Here is a 20,338-nt window from a genome sequence, read left to right as displayed (position 1 = left end):
AATCACTACAAATAATATACTGTATATCATCTATAATCACTGAAATCACTATAAATAATACACTGTATATCATCTATAATCACTGAAATCACTATAAATAATACACTGTATATCATCTATAATCACTGAAATCACTATAAATAATACACTGTATATCATCTATAATCACTGAAATCACTATAAATAATACACTGTATATCATCTATAATCACTGAAATCACTATAAATAATATACTGTATATCATCTATAATCACTGAAATCACTATAAATAATATACTGTATATCATCTATAATCACTGAAATCACTATAAATAATATACTGTATATCATCTATAATCACTGAAATCACTATAAATAATACACTGTATATCATCTATAATCACTGAAATCACTATAAATAATACACTGTATATCATCTATAATCACTGAAATCACTATAAATAATATACTGTATATCATCTATAATCACTGAAATCACTATAAATAATACACTGTATATCATCTATAATCACTGAAATCACTATAAATAATACACTGTATATCATCTATAATCACTGAAATCACTATAAATAATATACTGTATATCATCTATAATCACTGAAATCACTATAAATAATATACTGTATATCATCTATAATCACTGAAATCACTATAAATAATACACTGTATATCATCTATAATCACTGAAATCACTATAAATAATACACTGTATATCATCTATAATCACTGAAATCACTATAAATAATATACTGTATATCATCTATAATCACTGAAATCACTATAAATAATACACTGTATATCATCTATAATCACTGAAATCACTATAAATAATACACTGTATATCATCTATAATCACTGAAATCACTATAAATAATATACTGTATATCATCTATAATCACTGAAATCACTATAAATAATATACTGTATATCATCTATAATCACTGAAATCACTATAAATAATACACTGTATATCATCTATAATCACTGAAATCACTATAAATAATACACTGTATATCATCTATAATCACTGAAATCACTATAAATAATACACTGTATATCATCTATAATCACTGAAATCACTATAAATAATACACTGTATATAATCTATAATCACTGAAATCACTATAAATAATATACTGTATATCATCTATAATCACTGAAATCACTATAAATAATACACTGTATATCATCTATAATCACTGAAATCACTACAAATAATATACTGTATATCATCTATAATCACTGAAATCACTACAAATAATATACTGTATATCATCTATAATCACTGAAATCACTATAAATAATACACTGTATATCATCTATAATCACTGAAATCACTATAAATAATACACTGTATATCATCTATAATCACTGAAATCACTATAAATAATACACTGTATATCATCTATAATCACTGAAATCACTATAAATAATACACTGTATATCATCTATAATCACTGAAATCACTATAAATAATATACTGTATATCATCTATAATCACTGAAATCACTATAAATAATATACTGTATATCATCTATAATCACTGAAATCACTATAAATAATATACTGTATATCATCTATAATCACTGAAATCACTATAAATAATACACTGTATATCATCTATAATCACTGAAATCACTATAAATAATACACTGTATATCATCTATAATCACTGAAATCACTATAAATAATACACTGTATATCATCTATAATCACTGAAATCACTATAAATAATATACTGTATATCATCTATAATCACTGAAATCACTATAAATAATACACTGTATATCATCTATAATCACTGAAATCACTATAAATAATACACTGTATATCATCTATAATCACTGAAATCACTATAAATAATACACTGTATATAATCTATAATCACTGAAATCACTATAAATAATACACTGTATATCATCTATAATCACTGAAATCACTATAAATAATACACTGTATATAATCTATAATCACTGAAATCACTATAAATAATATACTGTATATCATCTATAATCACTGAAATCACTATAAATAATACACTGTATTCATCTATAATCACTGAAATCACTACAAATAATATACTGTATATCATCTATAATCACTGAAATCACTACAAATAATATACTGTATATCATCTATAATCACTGAAATCACTATAAATAATACACTGTATATCATCTATAATCACTGAAATCACTATAAATAATACACTGTATATCATCTATAATCACTGAAATCACTATAAATAATATACTGTATATCATCTATAATCACTGAAATCACTATAAATAATACACTGTATATCATCTATAATCACTGAAATCACTATAATAATACACTGTATATCATCTATAATCACTGAAATCACTATAAATAATACACTGTATATCATCTATAATCACTGAAATCACTATAAATAATACACTGTATATCATCTATAATCACTGAAATCACTATAAATAATACACTGTATATCATCTATAATCACTGAAATCACTATAAATAATACACTGTATATCATCTATAATCACTGAAATCACTATAAATAATACACTGTATATCATCTATAATCACTGAAATCACTATAAATAATATACTGTATATCATCTATAATCACTGAAATCACTATAAATAATACACTGTATATCATCTATAATCACTGAAATCACTATAAATAATACACTGTATATCATCTATAATCACTGAAATCACTATAAATAATACACTGTATATCATCTATAATCACTGAAATCACTATAAATAATTCACTGTATATCATCTATAATCACTGAAATCACTACAAATAATATACTGTATATCATCTATAATCACTGAAATCACTATAAATAATACACTGTATATCATCTATAATCACTGAAATCACTATAAATAATACACTGTATATCATCTATAATCACTGAAATCACTATAAATAATACACTGTATATCATCTATAATCACTGAAATCACTATAAATAATACACTGTATATCATCTATAATCACTGAAATCACTACAAATAATATACTGTATATCATCTATAATCACTGAAATCACTACAAATAATATACTGTATATCATCTATAATCACTGAAATCACTATAAATAATACACTGTATATCAGTGGTCCCCAACCTTTTTATCACCGCGGACCGGTCAACGCTTGACAACTTAACTGCGGCCCCCCGCTAAGCTCTACTCCTCTCGACAACTGCCCTAACGCTCTCTGACGCGCTCTGACTCTGGTCGCTATGGTAACGTTTAAACATCCCTTCAAAATAAAATACAGCTACGCAACAAAAACGAATATAAGGAACATTTTATTTTCATGAAAGTTTTAACTCACAATAACGACAAATCAATGGGAGCCCTGAGCTTGTTTCTCTGCAACGAGACGGTCCCATCTGGGAGTGATGGGAGACAACCACACCCGAAGGTGGTGCTAATGTCCAGTCTGCTCCGTTGGTTGGTTTTGGTTGCTGTCACTGCAGAAAACCCCGCTTCACACAGATAGGATGTCGGAAATGGCAAAAGGGTTTTCAGTGCTGTCGTGGCGATCTCAGGGTATTCTGCCTTGACTTTAATCTAGAACACCGGCAGAGTGGCTGTCTCAAACCGACTTTTAAGGCCGCCGTCATTTGCGATCTCCAGCAGCTGATCTTCTTCTTGCACAGACATGGTAGATTCTCCTGGTTTGTTGACAAATGGGTCGCGGATCCATTCCTTGCCAGTTCGTGGGTCTTTTGTGGTTGGGAAGTAGCGCTCAAACTGCTTTAAAAGCAAAGACAGGTGATCGTGCACCAGCTGGGAGAATGACGGATCAGGCTCCGTCTCACCCAAAATCTCCGCTAATGTTAGAAACATGTCCAATACGCCTCTGTTCACGCGCCGTCCCCACAAATCCAGTTTGGCTTTAAATGCAGCTACTTTATCTGCCAACTTGAAGACAGTTGTCATCTTCCCCTGAAGTGACAGATTGAGGTCATTGAGCAGGTTGAATATGTCACACAGGTATGCCAGTTTTGCGACCCATTCCTCGTCACTGAAATGTGCTGCCAGCGGGGACTTCTTCTCTGAGAGAAATCTTTGCAGCGGCTCACGTAACTCAAACACTCTGGTCAGCGATGTCCCTCGGGATAACCATCTTATTTCGGTGTATAAGAGGAGGCGTCGGTGCTCTGCGTCCATCTCCTCACTAAGTTGCTCAAACAGGCGCGAGTTAAGGGCGTGTGCTTTGACGTGGTTAATAACTTTAACAACATCATTCAATACACTGTTCAATTCTGGTGGCATTTTTCTGCTTGCCAGCATTTCCCTGTGAATGATACAATGTGTAGATTCACATTCAGGGGCGACTTCTTTAACCCGAGCAGTTAAACCAGACAGCCGTCCGGTCATGGCAGCAGCTCCGTCTGTGCATATGCCGACACAGGAGGACCATTTCAGTTTTCCTGATTTGTAACCATCCAGCGACTTGAACAGTTCTGCGGCCGTGGTGTTGGTTGGCAACGACAGTGCACATAACATATCCTCATGCACATCCTCCTGATAAAGATATCGCACATACACAAGTAGTATTGCCTTGTTGTCAACATCTGTAGACTCATCAACCTGGAGTGTTACCACGGTGATGTGTTAATCCTCTCCAACAATTGTGTCTCAATGTCTTCGGCTATGTCTTCAATGCGCCGAGTCACGGTGCTAGCCGACAGAGGCACCTGAGCGATCTTTTTAACAGCAGCCTCTCCTAGAAGTTCCCGGCAGATGTCTTCAGTGGAGGCAGGATCAGTTCTTCCCCTAGTGAATGGCTGTTTAGCCTTAGCAATACGGTTAGCCACCAAGTACGATGCTCTCAGCGCATTAGCATTTACTGATGTGGTGGCCCTCAGGGATTTCTTCTGTCCGTCGTGTTCCTGTTTTTTTCTTTCAAAATACTCCAGGGGCTTGTCTTTTAATCCTGGGTGCTTGGTCTCCAAGTGGCGAAGCAGCTTTGAAGGCTTCATCGCCTCATTAGCGAGCCGGTCGCAGCATACTATACACAGCGGGCTCGGTTTGTGTGAATCACCCACCGGGATGAATCCATATTTCAAATAGGACTCCTGGTATTGTCTGTTAAAAACTTTCTTTTTCTTGGAAGTGGGCTCTTCTCCTGTCTCTTCTCTGGGCCTTTTCCCCTTCGCAAAGAAACTTTCCAAAGACATTTGTTTCTTACTCATTTTGTCCGATTGTGGGTTCAATATTGGCGCGAAAGACGTGACCGAGAGAATAAATAAAAGGTTTTTCAAAATAAAAGATCGTTCAGACTCAGACAATACATAAAAAGGAAATATTTAATTATTTATTGTAAGGCCCGGTACCAATTGGTCCGCGGACCGGTGGTTGGGGACCACTGCTGTATATCATCTATAATCACTGAAATTACAAACCTTTATAATTATTATGTATTATGCATTTATAATATAATGTTTATAATATGTATGAACTGTAATCAATAAAATCACTATAATCACTATGATCACTAAAATCACAATCATTATAATCACTAACCTTTATAACCACTATAATCAGGCTTTTATTTTGACAACTTCCTGCTGGTTTTATTGTGACAGGCTCGCCTGCCGGTGAAGTGGATGGCGCCCGAGAGCATCTTCCAGTGTGTTTACACCGTCCAGAGCGACGTGTGGTCCTACGGAGTCCTGCTGTGGGAGACCTTCTCTCTGGGTAACCACAGCAACCCCCAAAACCCCCTCAGCCAATCACGTTAAAGCTCTGATTTTGGCCATTTTCTGTACCCACAAATCCATCGCTACAGAGCTGTGACATCACAGTGATGGGATGCCACTACAGGGCCCCGCTAAAAACCTAGATATAGGGTTAGGGTCAGGACTACCACGACCACTAGAAACCTAGATATAGGGTTAGGGTCAGGACTACCACGACCACTAGAAACCTAAATATAGGGTTAGGGTCAGGACTACCACGACCACTAGAAACCTAGATATAGGGTTAGGGTCAGGACTACTACGACCACTAGAAACCTAGATATAGGGTTAGAGTCAGGACTACTACGACCACTAGAAACCTAGATAGAGGTTTAGAGTCAGGACTACCACGACCACTAGAAACCTACATATAGGGTTAGGGTCAGGACTACCACGACCACTAGAAACCTAGATATAGGGTTAGGGTCAGGACTACTACGACCACTAGAAACCTAGATATAGGGTTAGCGTCAGGACTACTACGACCACTAGAAACCTAGATATAGGGTTAGGGTCAGGACTACTACGACAACTAGAAACCTAGATATAGGGTTAGGGTCAGGACTACTACGACCACTAGACGGACCACTAGAAACCTAGATATAGGGTTAGGGTCAGGACTACTACGACCACTAGAAACCTAGATATAGGGTTAGCGTCAGGACTACTACGACAACTAGAAACCTAGATATAGGGTTAGGGTCAGGACTACTACGACCACTAGAAACCTAGATATAGGGTTAGGGTCAGGACTACCACGACCACTAGAAACCTAGATATAGGGTTAGGGTCAGGACTACTACGACCACTAGAAACCTAGATATAGGGTTAGGGTCAGGAATACTACGACCACTAGAAACCTAGATATAGGGTTAGGGTCAGGACTACTACGACCACTAGAGGGACCACTAGAAACCTAGATATAGGGTTAGGGTCAGGACTACTACGACCACTAGAAACCTAGATATAGGGTTAGGATCAGGACCACTACGACCACTAGAAACCTAGATATAGGGTTAGGGTCAGGACTACTACGACCACTAGAAACCTAGATATAGGGTTAGGGTCAGGACTACTACGACCACTAGAAACCTAGATATAGGGTTAGGGTCAGGACTACTACGACCACTAGAGGGACCACTAGAAACCTAGATATAGGGTTAGGGTCAGGACTACTACGACCACTAGAGGACCATCTAGAAACCTAGATATAGGGTTAGGGTCAGGACTACTACGACCACTAGAAACCTAGATATAGGGTTAGGATCAGGACCACTACGACCACTAGAAACCTAGATATAGGGTTAGGGTCAGGACTACTACGACCACTAGAAACCTAGATATAGGGTTAGGGTCAGGACTACTACGACCACTAGAAACCTAGATATAGGGTTAGGGTCAGGACTACCACGACCACTAGAAACCTAGATAGAGGTTTAGGGTCAGGACTACAACGACCACTAGAAACCTACATATAGGGTTAGGGTCAGGACTACCACGACCACTAGAAACCTAGATATAGGGTTAGAGTCAGGACTACTACGACCACTCGAAACCTAGATATAGGGTTAGGGTCAGGACTACTACGACCACTAGAAACCTAGATATAGGGTTAGGGTCAGGACTACTACGACCACTAGAGGGACCACTAGAAACCTAGATATAGGGTTAGGGTCAGGACTACTACGACCACTAGAAACCTAGATATAGGGTTAGGGTCAGGACTACCACGACCACTAGAAACCTACATATAGGGTTAGGGTCAGGACTACCACGACCACTAGAAACCTAGATATAGGGTTAGCGTCAGGACTACTACGACCACTAGAAACCTAGATATAGGGTTAGGGTCAGGACTACTACGACCACTAGAAACCTAGATATAGGGTTAGGGTCAGGACTACTACGACCACTAGAAACCTAGATATAGGGTTAGGGTCAGGACTACCACGACCACTAGAAACCTAGATATAGGGTTAGGGTCAGGACTACCACGACCACTAGAAACCTAGATATAGGGTTAGGGTCAGGACTACTACGACCACTAGAAACCTAGATATAGGGTTAGGGTCAGGACTACTACGACCACTAGAAACCTAGATATAGGGTTAGGGTCAGGACTACCCACGACCACTAGAAACCTAGATATAGGGTTAGGGTCAGGACTACTACGACCACTAGAAACCTAGATATAGGGTTAGGGTCAGGACTACTACGACCACTAGAAACCTAGATATAGGGTTAGGGTCAGGACTACTACGACCACTAGAAACCTAGATATAGGGTTAGGGTCAGGACTACTACGACCACTAGAAACCTACATATAGGGTTAGGGTCAGGACTACTACGACCACTAGAAACCTAGATATAGGGTTAGGGTCAGGACTACTACGACCACTAGAACCTAGATATAGGGTTAGGGTCAGGACTACTACGCCCACTAGAAACCTAGATATAGGGTTAGGGTCAGGACTACTACGCCCACTAGAAACCTAGATATAGGGTTAGGGTCAGGACTACTACGCCCACTAGAACCTAGATATAGGTTAGGGTCAGGACTACTACGACCACTAGAAACCTAGATATAGGGTTAGGGTCAGGACTACTACGCCCACTAGAAACCTAGATATAGGGTTAGGGTCAGGACTACTACGACCACTAGAAACTTAAATATAGGGTTAGGGTCAGGACTACTACGACCACTAGAAACCTAGATATAGGGTTAGCCTATCTGAGCCTGTCTGTTTTTGTGTGTTTACCTGTTCAGGTAAGAGCCCGTACCCAAACGTTGCCGTGGATACCAACTTCTACAAGATGATCCAAGATGGCTGCCACATGGATCAGCCGGACTTTGCTCCAGCAGAGATGTGAGCAGACAGAGTGTTAATAAAGTTATGTTGTCCCCTCAGTGTTAATAAAGTTATGTTGTCCCCTCAGTGTTAATAAAGTTATGTTGTCCGCTCAGTGTTAATAAAGTTATGTTGTCCGCTCAGTGTTAATAAAGTTATGTTGTCCCCTCAGTGTTAATAAAGTTATTTTGACTCCCAGGTACCGGATGATGAAACAGTGCTGGAGCCTGGAGCCGACCGACAGACCCACCTTTAAGATGATTGGTCAGCTGATCAGCAGGCTCCTCCCCCCCACCAATGACTCATCGCCACATCACAGCCACCAGGTGAGTCACTTCCTGCTCTTTTTCTTCCTGCTCTTATTCTTCCTGCTCTTTTTCTTCCTGTCGTGTTTCTTCCTGTTGTTTTTCTTCCTGTTGTTTTTCTTCCTGTTGTTTTTCTTCCTGTTGTTTTTCTTCCTGCTCTTTTTCTTCCTGCTCTTTTTCTTCCTGCTCTTTTTCTTTCTGCTCTTTTTCTTCCTGCTCTTTTTCTTCCTGCTCTTTTTCTACCTGTTGTTTTTCTACCTGTTGTTTTTCTTCCTGCTCTTTTTCTTCCTGTTTTTTTCTTCCTGCTCTTTTTCTTTCCTGCTCTTTTTCTTCCTGTTTTTTTCTTCCTGCTCTTTTTCTTCCTGCTCTTTTTCTTCCTGCTCTTTTTCTTCCTGCTCTTTTTCTTCCTGTTGTTTTTCTACCTGTTGTTTTTCTTCCTGTTGTTTTTCTTCCTGTTGTTTTTCTTCCTGCTCTTTTTTATCCTGTTTTTTTTCTTCCTGCTCTTTTTCTTCCTGCTCTTTTTCATCCTGTTGTTTTTCTTCATGCTCTTTTTCTTCCTGCTCTTTTTCTTCCTGTCGTGTTTCTTCCTGCTCTTTTTCTTCCTGCTCTTTTTTCCTGTGGTTTTCTTCCTGCTCTTTTTCTTTCTGTTGTTTTTCTTCCTGCTCTTTTTCTTCCTGTTGTTTTTCTTCATGCTCTTTTTCTTCCTGCTCTTTTCTTCCTGTTGTTTTTCTTCCTGCTCTTTTTCTTCCTGCTCTTTTTCTTCCTGTTGTTTTTCTTCTTGTTGTTTTTCTTCCTGCTCTTTTTCTTCCTGTTGTTTTTCTTCCTGCTCTTTTTCTTCCTGTTGTTTTTCTTCCTGCTCTTTTTCTTCCTGCTCTTTTTCTCTCCTGTTGTTTTTCTTCCTGCTCTTTTTCTTCCTGCTCTTTTTCTTCCTGCTCTTTTTCTTCCAGTTGTTTTTCTTCTTGTTTTTTTTCTTCCTGCTCTTTTTCTTCCTGTGTTTTTCTTCTTGTTGTTTTTTCTTCCTGCTCTTTTCTTCCTGTTGTTTTTCTTCTTGTTGTTTTTCTTCCTGCTCTTTTCTTCCTGTTGTTTTTTTCTTCCTGCTCTTTTTTCTTCCTGTCGTGTTTCTTCCTGCTCTTTTCTTCCTGTTGTTTTTTTTTTCTACTCTTTTTCTTCCTGCTCTTTTTTTCCTGTTGTTTTTCTTCCTGTTGTTTTTCTTCCTGCTCTTTTTCTTCCTCTCTTTTTCTTACTGCTCTTTTTCTTCCTGCTCTTTTTTATCCTGTTGTTTTTTTTTCTACTCTTTTCTTCCTGCTCTTTTTCTTCCTGCTCTTTTTCATCCTGTTAATTTTCTTCATGCTCTTTTTCTTACTGCTCTTTTTCTTCCTGCTGTTTTTCTTCCTACTCTTTTTCTTCCTACTCTTTTTCTTCCTGCTCTTTTTCTTCCTGTTGTTTTTCTTCCTGTTGTTTTTTTTTCTACTCTTTTTCTTCCTGCTCTTTTTCTTCCTGTTGTTTTTCTTCCTGCTCTTTTTCTTCCTGTCGTGTTTCTTCCTGCTCTTTTTCTTCCTGTTGTTTTTTTTCTACTCTTTTTCTTCCTGCTCTTTTTCTTCCTGTTGTTTTTCTTCCTGCTCTTTTTCTTCCTGTCGTGTTTCTTCCTGCTCTTTTTCTTCCTGTTGTTTTTTTTCCTGTTGTTTTTCTTCCTGCTCTTTTTCTTCCTGCTCTTTTTCTTCCTGCTCTTTTTCGTCCTGCTCTTTTTTTCCTGTTGTTTTTCTTCCTGTTGTTTTTCTTCCTGCTCTTTTTCTTCCTGCTCTTTTTCTTCCTGCTCTTTTTCTTCCTGCTCTTTTTTATCCTGTTGTTTTTCTTCCTGCTCTTTTTCTTCCTGCTCTTTTTCATCCTGTTGTTTTTCTTCATGCTCTTTTTCTTACTGCTCTTTTTCTTCCTGCTGTTTTTCTTCCTACTCTTTTTCTTCCTGCTCTTTTTCTTCCTGCTCTTTTTCATCCTGTTGTTTTTCTTCCTGTTGTTTTTCTTACTGCTCTTTTTCTTCCTGCTCTTTTTCATCCTGTTGTTTTTCTTCCTGTTGTTTTTCTTACTGCTCTTTTTCTTCCTGCTCTTTTTCATCCTGTTGTTTTTCTTCCTGTTGTTTTTCTTACTGCTCTTTTTCTTCCTGTCGTGTTTCTTCCTGCTCTTTTTCTTCCAGTTGTTTTTTTTTCTACTCTTTTTCTTCCTGCTCTTTTTTCCTGTTGTTTTTCTTCCTGCTCTTTTTCTTTCTGTTGTTTTTCTTCCTGCTCTTTTTCTTCCTGTTGTTTATCTTCCTGCTCTTTTTCTTCCTGCTCTTTTTCTTCCTGTTGTTTTTCTTCCTGCTCTTTTTCTTCTTCCTGTTGTTTTTCTTCCTGCTCTTTCTTTCCTGTTTGTTTTTCTTCCTGCTCTTTTTCTTCCTGTTGTTTTTCTTCCTGCTCTTTTTCTTCCTGCTCTTTTTCTTCCTGTTGTTTTTCTTCCTGCTCTTTTTCTTCCTGTTGTTTTTCTTCCTGCTCTTTTTCTTCCTGCTCTTTTTCTTCCTGTTGTTTTTCTTCCTGCTCTTTTTCTTCCTGTTGTTTTTCTTCTTGTTGTTTTTCTTCCTGCTCTTTTTTCCTGTTGTTTTTTTCTCCTGCTCTTTTTCTTCCTGCTCTTTTTCCTCCTGCTCTTTTTCTTCCTGTTGTTTTTCTTCTTGTTGTTTTTCTTCCTGCTCTTTTTTTCTTCCTGTTGTTTTTCTTCTTGTTGTTTTTCTTCCTGCTCTTTTTCTTCCTGCTCTTTTTCTTCCTGTTGTTTTTCTTCCTGCTCTTTTTCTTCCTGCTCTTTTTCTTCCTGTTGTTTTTCTTTCCTGTTGTTTTTTTTCCTGTTGTTTTCTTCCTGCTCTTTTTCTTCCTGCTTTTTTCTTCCTGCTCTTTTTCGTCCTGCTCTTTTTTCCTGTGGTTTTTCTTTCCTGTTGTTTTCTTCCTGCTCTTTTTCTTCCTGCTCTTTTTCTTCCTGCTCTTTTTCTTCCTGCTCTTTTTTATCCTGTTTTTTTTCTTCCTGCTCTTTTTTCCTCCTGCTCTTTTTCATCCTGTTGTTTTTCTTCATGCTCTTTTTCTTACTGCTCTTTTTCTTCCTGCTGTTTTTCTTCCTACTCTTTTTCTTCCCTGCTCTTTTTCATCCTGTTGTTTTTCTTCCTGTTGTTTTTCTTCCTGCTCTTTTTCTTCCTGCTCTTTTTCTTCCTGCTCTTTTTCTTCCTGTGTTTTTCTTCTTGTTGTTTTTCTTCCTGCTCTTTTTCTTCCTGTTGTTTTTTCTTCTTGTTGTTTTTCTTCCTGCTCTTTTTTTCTCCTGCTCTTTTTCTTCCTGTTGTTTTTCTTCCTGCTCTTTTTTCTTCCTGCTCTTTTTCTTCCTGTTTTTTTCTTCTTGTTGTTTTTCTTCCTGCTCTTTTTCTTCCTGTTGTTTTTTCTTCCTGCTCTTTTTCTTCCTGTTGTTTTTCTTCCTGCTCTTTTTCTTCCTGCTCTTTTTCTTCCTGTTGTTTTTCTCCTGCTCTTTTTCTTCCTGCTCTTTTTCTTCCTGCTCTTTTTCTTCCAGTTGTTTTTCTTCTTGTTGTTTTTCTTCCTGCTCTTTTTCTTCCTGTTGTTTTTCTTCTTGTTGTTTTTCTTCCTGCTCTTTTTCTTCCTGTTGTTTTTCTTCTTGTTGTTTTTCTTCCTGCTCTTTTTCTTCCTGTTGTTTTTCTTCCTGCTCTGTTTCTTCCTGTCGTGTTTCTTCCTGCTCTTTTTCTTCCTGTTGTTTTTTTTTCTACTCTTTTTCTTCCTGCTCTTTTTTTCCTGTTGTTTTTTCTTCCTGTTGTTTTTTCTTCCTGCTCTTTTTCTTCCTGCTCTTTTTCTTACTGCTCTTTTTCTTCCTGCTCTTTTTTATCCTGTTGTTTTTCTTCCTGTTGTTTTTTTTTCTACTCTTTTTCTTCCTGCTCTTTTTCTTCCTGCTCTTTTTCATCCTGTTAATTTTCTTCATGCTCTTTTTCTTACTGCTCTTTTTCTTCCTGCTGTTTTTCTTCCTACTCTTTTTCTTCCGACTCTTTTTCTTCCTGCTCTTTTTCTTCCTGTTGTTTTTCTTCCTGTTGTTTTTTTTTCTACTCTTTTTCTTCCTGCTCTTTTTCTTCCTGTTGTTTTTCCTTCCTGCTCTTTTTCTTCCTGTCGTGTTTCTTCCCTGCTCTTTTCTTCCTGTTGTTTTTTTTTCTACTCTTTTTCTTCCTGCTCTTTTTCTTCCTGTTGTTTTTCTTCCTGCTCTTTTCCTTCCTGTCGTGTTTCTTCCTGCTCTTTTTCTTCCTGTTGTTTTTTTTTTCCCTGTTGTTTTTCTTCCTGCTCTTTTTCTTCCTGCTCTTTTTCTTCCTGCTCTTTTTCGTCCTGCTCTTTTTTTCCTGTTTTTTTTCTTCCTGTTGTTTTTCTTCCTGCTCTTTTTCTTCCTGCTCTTTTTCTTCCTGCTCTTTTTTTTTCCTTCCTCTTTTTTTCCTGTTGTTTTTCTTCCTGCTCTTTTTCCTCTCTGCTCTTTTTCCTTCCTGTTGTTTTTCGTCCTGCTCTTTTTCTTCCTGTTGTTTTTCTTCCTGCTCTTTTTCTTCCTGCTCTTTTTCTTCCTGCTCTTTTTCTTCCTGCTCTTTTTCTTCCTGCTCTTTTTTATCCTGTTGTTTTTCTTCCTGCTCTTTTTCTCCTCCTGCTCTTTTTCATCCTGTTGTTTTTCTTCATGCTCTTTTTTTCTTACTGCTCTTTTTCTTCCTGCTGTTTTTCTTCCTACTCTTTTTCTTCCTGCTCTTTTTCTTCCTGCTCTTTTTCATCCTGTTGTTTTTCTTCCTGTTGTTTTTCTTACTGCTCTTTTTCTTCCTGCTCTTTTTTCATCCTGTTGTTTTTCTTCCTGTTTGTTTTTCTTACTGCTCTTTTTCTTCCTGCTCTTTTTCATCCTGTTGTTTTTTCTTCCTTGGTTTTTCTTACTGCTCTTTTCTTCCTGTCGTGTTCTTTCCTGCTCTTTTTCTTCCAGTTGTTTTTTTCTACTCTTTTTCTTCCTGCTCTTTTTTCCTGTTGTTTTTCTTCCTGCTCTTTTTCTTTCTGTTGTTTTTCTTCCTGCTCTTTTTTCTCTTCCTGTTGTTTATCTTCCTGCTCTTTTTCTTCCTGCTCTTTTTCTTCCTGTTGTTTTTCTTCCTGCTCTTTTTCTTCCTGTTGTTTTTCTTCCTGCTCTTTTTCTTCCTGTTGTTTTTCTTCCTGCTCTTTTTCTTCCTGTTGTTTTTCTTCCTGCTCTTTTTCTTCCTGCTCTTTTTCTTCCTGTTGTTTTTCTTCCTGCTCTTTTTCTTCCTGTTGTTTTTCTTCCTGCTCTTTTTCTTCCTGCTCTTTTTCTTCCTGTTGTTTTTCTTCCTGCTCTTTTTCTTCCTGTTGTTTTTCTTCTTGTTGTTTTTCTTCCTGCTCTTTTTCTTCCTGTTGTTTTTCTTCCTGCTCTTTTTCTTCCTGCTCTTTTTCTTCCTGCTCTTTTTCTTCCTGTTGTTTTTCTTCTTGTTGTTTTTCTTCCTGCTCTTTTTCTTCCTGTTGTTTTTCTTCTTGTTGTTTTTCTTCCTGCTCTTTTTCTTCCTGCTCTTTTTCTTCCTGTTGTTTTTCTTCCTGCTCTTTTTCTTCCTGCTCTTTTTCTTCCTGTTGTTTTTCTTCTTGTTGTTTTTCTTCCTGCTCTTTTTCTTCCTGTTGTTTTTCTTCCTGCTCTTTTTCTTCCTGTTGTTTTTCTTCCTGCTCTTTTTCTTCCTGCTCTTTTTCTTCCTGTTGTTTTTCTTCCTGCTCTTTTTCTTCCTGCTCTTTTTCTTCCTGCTCTTTTTCTTCCAGTTGTTTTTCTTCTTGTTGTTTTTCTTCCTGCTCTTTTTCTTCCTGTTGTTTTTCTTCTTGTTGTTTTTCTTCCTGCTCTTTTTCTTCCTGTTGTTTTTCTTCTTGTTGTTTTTCTTCCTGCTCTTTTTCTTCCTGTTGTTTTTCTTCCTGCTCTTTTTTTCTTCCTGTCGTGTTTCTTCCTGCTCTTTTCTTCCTGTTTTTTTTTTCTACTCTTTTTCTTCCTGCTCTTTTTTTCCTGTTGTTTTTCTTCCTGTTGTTTTTTTCCTGCTCTCTTTTCTTCCTGCTCTTTTTCTTACTGCTCTTTTTTCTTCCTGCTCTTTTTTATCCTGTTGTTTTTCTTCCTTTGTTTTTTTTTTCTACTCTTTTTCTTCCTGCTCTTTTCTTCCTGCTCTTTTCATCCTGTTAATTTTCTTCATGCTCTTTTCTTACTGCTCTTTTTCTTCCTGCTGTTTTTCTTCCTACTCTTTTTCTTCCTACTCTTTTCTTCTGCTCTTTTTCTCCTGTTGTTTTTCTTCCTGTTGTTTTTTTTCTACTCTTTTTCTTCCTGCTCTTTTTCTCCTGTTGTTTTTCTTCCTGCTCTTTTTTCTTCCTGTCGTGTTCTTCCTGCTCTTTTTCTTCCTGTTGTTTTTTTTTCTACTCTTTTTCTTCCTGCTCTTTTTCTTCCTGTTGTTTTTCTTCCTGCTCTTTTTCTTCCTGTCGTGTTTCTTCCTGCTCTTTTTCTTCCTGTTGTTTTTTTTCCTGTTGTTTTTTCTTCCTGCTCTTTTTCTTCCTGGTGCTCTTTTTCTTCCTGCTCTTTTTCGTCCTGCTCTTTTTTTCCTGTTGTTTTTTCTTCCTGTTGTTTTTCTTCCTGCTCTTTTTCTTCCTGCTCTTTTTCCTTCCTGCTCTTTTTCTTCCTCTCTTTTTTATCCTGTTGTTTTTCTTCCTGCTCTTTTTCCTCCTGCTCTTTTTCATCCTGTTGTTTTTCTTCATGCTCTTTTTCTTACTGCTCTTTTTCTTCCTGCTGTTTTTCTTCCTACTCTTTTTCTTCCTGCTCTTTTTCTTCCTGCTCTTTTTCATCCTGTTGTTTTTTCTTCCTGTTGTTTTTCTTACTGCTCTTTTTCTCCTGCTCTTTTTTCATCCTGTTGTTTTTCTTCCTGTTGTTTTTCTTACTGCTCTTTTTCTTCCTGCTCTTTTTCATCCTGTTGTTTTTCTTCCTGTTGTTTTTCTTACTGCTCTTTTTCTTCCTGTCGTGTTTCTTCCTGCTCTTTTTTCTTCCAGTTGTTTTTTTTTTCTACTCTTTTTCTTCCTGCTCTTTTTTCCTGTTGTTTTTCTTCCTGCTCTTTTTCTTCTGTTGTTTTTCTTCCTGCTCTTTTTCTTCCTGTGTTTTTCTTCCTGTTGTTTTTCTTCCTGCCTTTTTCTTCCTGCTCTTTTTCTTCCTGCTCTTTTTTCTTCCTGCTCTTTTTTATCCTGTTGTTTTTTTCCTGCTCTTTTTCCTCCTGCTCTTTTTCATCCTGTTGTTTTTCTTCATGCTCTTTTTCTTACTGCTCTTTTTTCTTCCTGCTGTTTTTTCTTCCTACTCTTTTTCTTCCTGCTCTTTTTCTTCCTGCTCTTTTCATCCTGTTGTTTTTCTTCCTGTTGTTTTTCTTACTGCTCTTTTTCTTCCTGCTCTTTTTCATCCTGTTGTTTTTCTTCCTGTTGTTTTTCTTACTGCCTTTTTCTTCCTGCTCTTTTTCATCCTGTTGTTTTTCTTCCTGTTGTTTTTCTTACTGCTCTTTTTCTTCCTGTCGTGTTTCTTCCTGCTCTTTTTCTTCCATTTTTTTTTTTCTACTCTTTTTCTTCCTGCTCTTTTTCCTGTTGTTTTTTCTTCCTGCTCTTTTTCTTTCTGTTGTTTTTTTCTTCCTGCTCTTTTTCTTCCTGTTGTTTATCTTCCTGCTCTTTTTTCTTCCTGCTCTTTTCTTTCCTGTTGTTTTTCTTCCTGCTCTTTTTCTTCCTGTTGTTTTTCTTCTGCTCTTTTTCTTCCTGTTGTTTTTCTTCCTGCTCTTTTTTCTTCCTGTTGTTTTTCTTCCTGCTCTTTTTCTTTCTTCCTGCTCTTTTTCTTTTCCTGTTGTTTTTCTTCCTGCTCTTTTTCTTCCTGTTGTTTTTTCTTCCTGCTCTTTTCTCTTCCTGCTCTTTTTCTTCCTGTTGTTTTCTTCCTGCTCTTTTTCTTCCTGTTGTTTTTCTTCTTGTTGTTTTTCTTCCTGCTCTTTTTCTTCCTGTTGTTTTTCTTCCTGCTCTTTTTTCTTCCTGCTCTTTTCTTCCCTGCTCTTTTCTTCCTGTTGTTTTTCTTCATGTTGTTTTTCTTCCTGCTCTTTTTCTTCCTGTTGTTTTTCTTCTGTTGTTTTTCTTCCTCTCTTTTTCTTCCTGCTCTTTTTCTTCCTGTTGTTTTCTTCCTGTTGTTTTTCTTCTGCTCTTTTTCTTCCTGTTGTTTTTCTTCCTGCTCTTTTTCTTCCTGCTCTTTTCTTCCTGTTGTTTTTCTTCCTGCTGTTTTTCTTCCTGCTCTTTTTCTTCCTGCTCTTTTTCTTCCTGCTCTTTTCTTCCTGTTGTTTTTCTTCCTGTTGTTTTTCTTCTGCTCTTTTTCATCCTGTTGTTTTTCTTCCTGCTGTTTTCTTCATGCTCTTTTTCTTCATGCTCTTTTTCATCTGTTGTTTTTCTTCCTGTTGTTTTTCTTCCTGCTCTTTTCTTCCTGCTCTTTTTCTTCCTGCTCTTTTTCATCCTGTTGTTTTCTTCCTGCTCTTTTTCTTCCTGCTCTTTTTCTTTATCTACATTTTCTCGATGTTTTTTTAATTTTGTTCCAATTTTTTCACGTTTTTTTAATTATATATATTTTTAATTTTTATTTTTTTTAATTTTTTTGTCACTCTTTAAAAAACTTTTTCCAGTGTTTAAAAAAAAGTTTTGTTGATTTTTTTCCTGCGTTTTTAGGGTCAGTAGACATTAGGGGGTTATGTAGTTCATTATAAAAACCTGAACCTGAATGCATCGTCTCTTCTTCTCTCCTCAGTCAGCATACAAGAACGTGGACGAGTTCAGAGAAGAAGAAGAGGAGGAAGAGGAGGTCAGAGCCGCTCTGAAGAGAGGAGAAGAAGAAGGTCACTAAAGCCCCTCATTCCTCACATAAACATCTCCATGGTCTACTTACACTGCTCCCTCTCATACCCCCTGCTCCCTCTCATTCCCCCTGCTCTCTCTCATTCCCCCTGCTCCCTCTCATTCCCCCTGCTCCCTCTCATTCCCCCTGCTCTCTCTCATTCCCCCTGCTCCCTCTCATTCCCCCTGCTCGCTGTCCTGCTGTTTTTCTTTCTCATTCCCCGGCTCCCTCTCATTCCCCCGGCTCCCTCTCATTCCCCCGGCTCCCTCTCATTCCCCCGGCTCCCTCTCATTCCCCCGGCTCCCTCTCATTCCCCCGGCTCCCTCTCATTCCCCCGGCTCCCTCTCATTCCCCCTGCTCGCTGTCATTCCACTTTTCGCTCTTATTCCCCCTGCTCGCTGTCATTCCCCTTCTCGCTCTCATTCCCCCTGCTCCCTCTCATTCCCCCTGCTCTGATGATGACTAACTTGAAGACTCCAAAGTCAAATCGAGAAGAAGGAAGTTAGTTGCTAGTTGTTGCTAGGAGACAGTTCTGACTCTGCCACCTTCTGATCCTCTCAGATCCCCATGACAACGGTGACCACAAAGAGGAGGAGGAGCCAATGATGAAGAACATCTACCAGCTTTCCTGATTGTCTTATCCAATCAGAACCTGTCTCCTGTTGTCTCCAATAAAGATGTTCAAAATGAAACTTTATTCACTGTCACAGAATTAAATCAAGTATTTACACACCGGGACGTTAAGTCCTCAGGAGATTTTTACAGAAAAGTCTCAGAAACGCTGAAATATACATATATATATATATTTATATATATATATATATATATATATATATATATATATATGGGGTTCAGGTCTGGCCCCTCCATTACCGATAGAAGACCAGCTGCCTGCTTCTGCTCTAAATAGTTCTTCACCATGTGGAGGTGTGTTCAGGGTCATGGTCCTGTTGTAGGATGAAACTGGCTCCAATCAAGCGCTGCCCACTGGGTATGGCATGAGGTTGCTTGATGGAGTGCTAGCCTTCCTTATTCAGAATCCCTTTGACCCTGAACACATCTCCACCTTACCAGCACCAAAGCAACCCCCAGACCATCATGTTACCTCCACCATGCTGAACAGATGGCGTCAGCCATTCTTCCAGCATCTTCTCCTTTGTTCTGCGTCTCACAAACGTTCTTCTTTGGGATCCAAACACCTCAAACTTGGATTCATCCGTCCACAACACTTGTTTCCAGTCTTCCTCTGTCCAATGTCTGTGTTCTTTTGCCCATCTTCATCTTTTTCTTTTATTGGCCAGTCTCAGATATGGTTTTTTCTTTGCCCCTCTGCCCTGAAGCCCAGAATCCTGCAGCCGCCTCTTCACTGTAGATGTTGACCCTGGTGTTTTGCGGGTACTATTTAATGAAGATGCCAGTTGGGGACCTGTGAGGCGTCTGGTTCTCAGACTAGAGACTTTAATGGACTTATCTTCTTGCCTCCCACTTCTTCTTCTACTCTGGTTAGAGCCTGTTTGTGCTGTCCTCTGAAGGGAGTAGTACACACCGTTGTAGGAGATCTTCAGTTTCTTAGCAATGTCTCCATGGAATAGCCTTCATTTCTAAGGACAAGAACAGACTGTCGAGTTCCAGATGAAAGTTCTCTTTTTCTGGCCATTTGGAGCGTTTAATTGACCCCACAAATGTGATGCTCCAGAAACTCAATCTGCTCAAAGGAAGGTCAGTTTTGGAGCTTCTGGAACGACCTAAACTGTTTCCAGATGTGTGAACATGATTGCACGAGGGTTTTCTAATCATCAATGAGCCTTCTGAGCCAATGAGCAAACACATTGGACCATTAGACCACTGGAGTGGTAGTTGAGGAAATGGGCCTCTATCCACCTATGGAGATGTTCACCAACAACCAGACATCTGCAGCTAGAATATCATTTACCACATTAGCAATGTAGAGAGTGGATTTCTTCAAAGTTAAGACTAGTTTAAAGTTATCTTCATTGGAAAGTACAGTGCTTTTCCTTCAAAAATAAGGATATTTCAGTGGGACCCCAAACTTTTGAACGGTAGTGTATATATATATATGTATTTATATACATATACTGTATGCATTTATGTCCGTGTGAAGTACTTTTGTGACTGATGAAAACACAATGTGCAGCTGGTAAGAAGCAGGTCAGAGGTCAGAGGTCACGTCTCTTTGCTGGTCCTCCAGGGGACATTTGATCTGCAGCTGGACAGACAGAAAACACATTAAACAAGGAAGGAAACTTCTCAACAGCCAATAGAAAGCGGACATCACATGATCAATATATGACAACCATGTGGGATTTCCTTTGAGTCGATATTCATGAAATTCATCAAATTTACTGTTTCCATTAAGTATTTTTCATCAACATCAACATTCAGATAAAACATGATGATGGACCAGAGCTGCTGACAGAGTCATTTAAGGAACTAAATCAAACGTCCAGCTCCGCCCAGAGGGACG

General features: G+C 38.0%; 1 protein-coding gene across 1 annotated transcript in view; it reads left to right on the top strand.

Moving 5' to 3' along the window:
- The window catches only part of LOC116678414 (macrophage colony-stimulating factor 1 receptor 2-like), a gene marked incomplete at its 5' end in the record, with an annotated part of 31,740 nt that extends 13,195 nt beyond the window's left edge, over window positions 1–18,545 (top strand). Inside the window, 5 exon segments of the mRNA XM_032508335.1 lie at window positions 5,610–5,721; window positions 8,530–8,629; window positions 8,811–8,937; window positions 17,767–17,854; window positions 18,415–18,545. Coding sequence (XP_032364226.1) covers window positions 5,610–5,721; window positions 8,530–8,629; window positions 8,811–8,937; window positions 17,767–17,854; window positions 18,415–18,485 — 498 coding nt within the window.
- Window positions 18,546–20,338: the final 1,793 nt, after the last annotated feature.

The sequence above is a fragment of the Etheostoma spectabile genome, unplaced genomic scaffold (assembly GCF_008692095.1).
Source record: "Etheostoma spectabile isolate EspeVRDwgs_2016 unplaced genomic scaffold, UIUC_Espe_1.0 scaffold00007325, whole genome shotgun sequence".
NCBI lineage: Eukaryota > Metazoa > Chordata > Actinopteri > Perciformes > Percidae > Etheostoma > Etheostoma spectabile.
This window is presented reverse-complemented; position numbering and strand designations above follow the sequence as displayed.